This window comes from Brassica oleracea, chromosome C3 (genome assembly GCF_000695525.1).
Source record: "Brassica oleracea var. oleracea cultivar TO1000 chromosome C3, BOL, whole genome shotgun sequence".
Taxonomy (NCBI): Eukaryota; Viridiplantae; Streptophyta; class Magnoliopsida; order Brassicales; family Brassicaceae; genus Brassica; species Brassica oleracea.
This window is the reverse complement of record NC_027750.1, coordinates 55074098-55079790: the sequence shown is the minus strand read 5'-3', so window position 1 is coordinate 55079790 and position 5693 is coordinate 55074098. Positions and strand designations below refer to the sequence as shown.

General features: G+C 35.0%; 1 protein-coding gene across 1 annotated transcript; it reads right to left on the bottom strand.

Annotated features, from left to right (window-relative positions):
* Window positions 1-1340: 1340 nt before the first annotated feature.
* On the bottom strand, window positions 1341-2163 carry LOC106332081. The gene has a single exon (XM_013770550.1). The coding sequence runs from the start codon at window positions 2050-2052 to the stop codon at window positions 1531-1533; it is 522 nt and encodes a 173-aa protein (XP_013626004.1). The 5' UTR covers window positions 2053-2163; the 3' UTR covers window positions 1341-1530.
* Window positions 2164-5693: the final 3530 nt, after the last annotated feature.

Sequence of the window (5693 nt, the reverse complement as noted above, 5' to 3'; positions counted from 1 at the left end):
CTCAGATGTCTTTTTCTCCTCTTTCGATGTTTTCTTTGGTCTTTGGATATGACCTTTCTCTATTCGGATATTTCTATTTTGGATGTTAAACTATTGTTGATGTCTCTCTTGTTATGTATGATTGCCTATTTTGGATGTTAAAGCAATGAGTTCAAACTCTTTTTTTTATTGCTAACTGAAGTTGATTTCCATACATTTTCAAACCATTACATAGTTAAGCATTACAATAACAACATTACAAAAGTTTTTAAAGATAATGAGCATGTCTTCGGAGCTTGAGAAAGGCGTTAATGATGTCTTCTTCCACTTCGGCATTTTTGGCCAAATCACTTTGAAGCTTCGAAATGGTCTTCTTCAATCCCATAATAGTCTTGTCCTTCTGGCGAATTTCGTTTCTAGCTTCAATCAAAGCTTTCTTTTGCCATCCAAAAGCTTCTCCCTCATCGAACCATTGAAAAACCAGCAATCACCTGCACTCTAACACAAACACAAAATTAAAAACTTCCCAAAGAACTCCATGACTATACTCTACATGATTCACAATTAGCTTATACCTTGAATTTTTCACACCCATAGAACCTTCGACCCGGATTTTTGTCTGTCCAAGCTTGATATATCTTCGCCAGCAACACACAGTAACAAAGCACATTGCTTTCATTTGCCTTGCCCTTTCCCTTATTGCTCCATCTTTTACTAATTCTATCTCATTTTCTCTCAGTCTCTTTCTGTTTTAAAACGATGAACCCTAAATGAAATCGATTTGGCGGGGGAAGGGGGGGGGGGGTTATCGTTTGGTTCGGGTCGAAGTTTAACTTTAATAAATTACGCTATGACCCCAATTTTTAAAGCTAAAATCAATTAGACTTCGTTATGACGTTGGCACCATGTTTTTATTAACGTCATATATGTGGCATGTATTATCATATATATCGTGTATTTATCGACACATTTCTATACTCTGGATGGTTTGCACCATATTATAGTATACATGGTGTAGCAAGAAACTTTTTTTCGTTTTAATTTATACTGCGATCCAGTACCGCGTTACGAAATATTATTGAAACCAGTCACATGACATGTATATCTCCGTATATCCAAAAGATGACATGAGATTATTGGAGTATTGTTTAATATGATGATCTACTTTTTTTTACCAAAACAATACTAATCATTTGAATTTTACTCGACAAATGCCACAACCCAATGAGAGATGTACTACTAAGCACACTAACCATAAAACATAAATATTATTATTATTGAATAATTTAATTAACATATAAATGTAAAAATAAACTAAAAATATTATTAGAATTTCTATTTTTTTTTGAGTAATTTGTCTGTCGTTTTATAATTCTTTTTCTATTTTAATTGTAAAAAGACCTCCTTGATATTAAATTATTAATGATGGTCTAACTACTAAAATCCCAAAATATAATTTTTCGAACATGCTAATTTGCAAATTGCTTCTTAATTAAATGACTAAAATACCCCAACATAGTTACAACTATCCACAAATTCCAAAACTACCCTTCACTCTTCTATCGTACTCAACTCAGCCGCGTAACATTTCCTCCGCCGGCCACTACTAGTGCTACCACCACCACCGTCAACGTTTCTCCCTTTCCTCCTTACCCGACCTGATCCCACGGTATCATCACCGGAGCCAACTTGAAGACGATATTTATCAGAGACGACAATAGGATTAATACACTTCCGGCGACAACTTCCTCCACCACCACCACCGCTTCTCATGAGAGCAGAGCTAGCTTTAACGGCCAATGCAGCCATCTCCTCCGCTTTAAGTGGCTCCCGAAGCCAACGAAGAGGAAGAGCGAAGTATATCTGACCAAGCTGAAGCTCCTCGTCGGCGCTAATAGCTGAAACGGCGTCGTCGAAGTCCATATCGTCTGAGTTACAGATAAAACACATGGGATACTTTTGCAAAACGTATCCGACTTTTACGGGGTTCGCAAACTCCATCATCTTCCCGTCTTGCAATATCAGTTTCGACGTCGCGACTTGTGTCGACTCGCTTGAACTGCATATACCCATATGTAAGTGTTAATATGATTCTTAGTAACTTGTTGAGTTGACTCGTGAGTCGTGACTCGTTTTCCGGTGGAAGAAGGGATTATTGAGTGGAAATAATAATGTGGAAAACAAAGGGGAGATTTGTGTTATAAATAGACAAGAAGAGTTCGTGTTACAAAAAAAATTGGAAGCCACGTAGGACATTGTCGTGTTGTAGACCAGTAGAAGAGTGATGACAGGCTGTATAAGTGGTGGGGAGGATGACAGCTTTGTGATGTTTAGATATTACCCACTATACTTACCATGTCAGGAACTGAACTTAACTACTATGACTTTCTTCTCTTATTTTTCTTTTGTTCGATTACATTCAATCTTAAATAGAACTGCTTTCGTGTATAGTATAAAAAAGTACCTACTCTACACTATGCTCTGTATAATTTATAGTACTCTGGTCTTATAGCAGTAACAGTCATATAAATATAATGTGTGTGTGTGTTTTACCTACTCTACAAAATCCAGGATAAAAGATAGCCGGTGTTACAAAAAAAAAAGAGTATAAGATATACTTGCAAGAAATCTCGGTCAATTAAAAATACTTGTAGTGGCTTGTCTTACCCCGGTATATTACTAATGGATATGAGCACACTTGTTTTTTGTGAATATTATGATCTATGAATGTATTTTGAACAGATAAAATTATCAATCTACTAACTTGATGTCAACATTATTTAACATCCTGCTTTATGATAAAGAAGAATATTGAAGTGGTCACGACTTGAGCTAAATAGAGTAAGTACTTTTTGCGGCCATGGTATTACGTATACATTGCAAGCAGACTTGTTTGCGGTTTTGGTTTACCAAGTTGCGTAATGACTACTACTTTACCTTTATTGTTTCTATGTAGAGGCATTTGCATAATCAAAAGTGAAGGTGGGAGTAAGGAAAGAATATATAACATAATTAAGTAAATAAATATCAAGTTGTTGTTTTAAATAGATTTTATTGTGTTGATAGATGTCAGTAATCGGTTTAACCTGAGCACATATCCACATTAGCAAGAAACAATATAAACATTAATTAACCAATATAATAGACCGTTAATCGATAAGAAAACATCTTATATAAACTTATTTTTCGAGTACAAGGGGTGTAGAACGAAGCTTAACATTAGTTTTTAGGTACAAACATAAAGCACAAGCTTATCATATTTTATTAATGTGTGAGCTCGGTGAAAACAAGTTGTATAGATTTTAAACATGATTTTTGGGCAATTAGATAGTATATTCCCCATCTCAGTTCTCGGTTTTATCAGTAGTATCTCTTGGAATCAACAATTCAGTAAACTCGTAAAGTAACGATTGGATTATTATCATACAAAAACTTCGAGTCTAATTAAGCTGATTAAACCATTGATGATAATGTCACTGCGCAATCTTGGTCTATTGAACTTCTATGTCTCATGTTTCTTCTAGGTTAGGTTAACCTTGTCCTAAATCATAAGATTTTTTATTTGTCACCAGAAAAGTAGTGTTCCATTTTTCGGTTTTTATGAAATTTGTCGGGTTTGGTTTACGTATAGGTTTAATACCACAAAAAATTAAATTATAGTAATATATTTAAGTTGTCCAAAAAGTAATAAAGTTATAAATACATGTAGAAGGAGGTGTGGCCTTAGCTGAGTGCTGATAGTCCACGGAACATAACTAGGGAGTAGGGAATGTAGGAATAGCAGTAAGAAAGAAGTATAATGAGAACGACGTGGCTTAATATGCTTCCAGCCACGTGTCACACCATAAGAATCCGACAATTTATTGGAGTTGGCGTAAACTCGTTTAGGTTCCTGGTTGCCTATTGACATGGCTCGTTACTGTTTCTGCTTGATGATATGACTTTATGTACTACAAGTTTAAATAAGATCGTTTATGTATGGTTTGAACTTGAGAATCATGTGCACTATTCAACTTCTTTTATATTTTAAGTCAACTTTCACAACATGCCAACCAGGCAACCAGCAATTAAGTTGTGTTTAGCTAACACTATTATTTTCATGTGTTTTTTGGGTCAAACGACGGCTCTAATTTTTGTAATTATAGTAAATGCAATTTGATTACGGACTAATAATAGTCACTACAGGCTGAAATCGGTCAGCTGAACTCTTACGGTTGATATAAACTATGGAAATTATGCTGAATATGCATGCGTTGTACGACAAGCTGAAGTAGTTTTGTAGTAAAAATCCACCGAATGCTATTCCTTCGCTATTAATTGATATTATCCTCCTTAGTATAATTTTCCATTTTATTTTTATTTTTTATTTTTGATATATGTCTTACCATTAATCCGGTTGATAGCAACATATTGTCATCGTCCAACCAATATTCGATCTGAATTTCATCATTCATTTCTCTTGTAATTGAATTATGTCAGGTTAGATTATTCTTTTCAAAAGTTTGTTTTGGCTTTCTTGATGCAATGTACTATATCAACTGTTATGATATTGTATTTTGATACACAATATTGAACAAAAGAAGCTTTAGACGAAAATGATTAATCTGGTTGGTCTCGGATAGAACACACTTAATGATACAAAACTAGATATTAATATTTACTTATAACTTTTAACCCAAACAGTAAATGATACTCGAGATAAATCTTTTTTTTGTCAACTGTACTGGAGATAAATATTTTTTTTGTCAACTGTACTCGAGATAAATATAAGTACTGTTTATATCCTATATTTTTTTTTTTTGATTAACCTGGGGGTATCTCAGGCCCATGGAGAGGTCCAGACTAATCCCTAAGGAAAGGTGCAGCCCACGGATAGACCCTCTCTCCGGGTATTCAAATGGGCCCTAAACCATAGGCCCTAAACCATAGGCCCATATCTGTGTTAGGTGACTAGAATAATTGTGACTTAGTTTCGCGCAGTAGGTGGATCGAACCTGAAACGTGTTGGCGTCTCAGTCCCGTCTCCTTACCACTCGACCACAATCACCCGGTCTTATATCCTATATTATGATAGAAGGTACTCAGATAGTAAAGATATGTTTGATAGAGTATATTAATATTGTGTACGAGCTAGATTAGATACACACTACAAGAAAACACATGCTTAGCGAAGAAATTTAACGAGGAAAAACAATCCTCGTAAATTTACGTCGATTTTACGAGGAACTTACGTGGAAAACTAAAATCATCGTTATTTCCTCGTAACGTAACGACAAAAGTATTTCGTCGTAAAGTGGATGTAATTTAACGAGTATTTTACGAGGAAAAACTATTTCCTCGTAAATACGACGTAAACTTTGCGTGTTATTTACGAGGAAATAGTTTACGTGTATTTAGCGAGGAAATTTTGAATCCACCAACTTTGTAGGTGTTACACGTTTTTTTTTTTGCCACCTAATTAATTTTCGTCGTAAATTCATAGGAAAATTACAACTACCAGATTCGAAATTTCCTATAAATATGGATGTTTGAACATCATTTTAAACACACCAACAACAAAAAACGTGAAAGAAAAAAAAATGGCTGGCTCCGGGACTATTTACGAGTTGCGGAAGTGGATGTATATGCATAGAGATGCTAATGGGAGAGTGACGAAAGAATACCTTGCGGGTCTGGAGACATTTATGCATCAAGCAGATTCAACACCGCTCGCC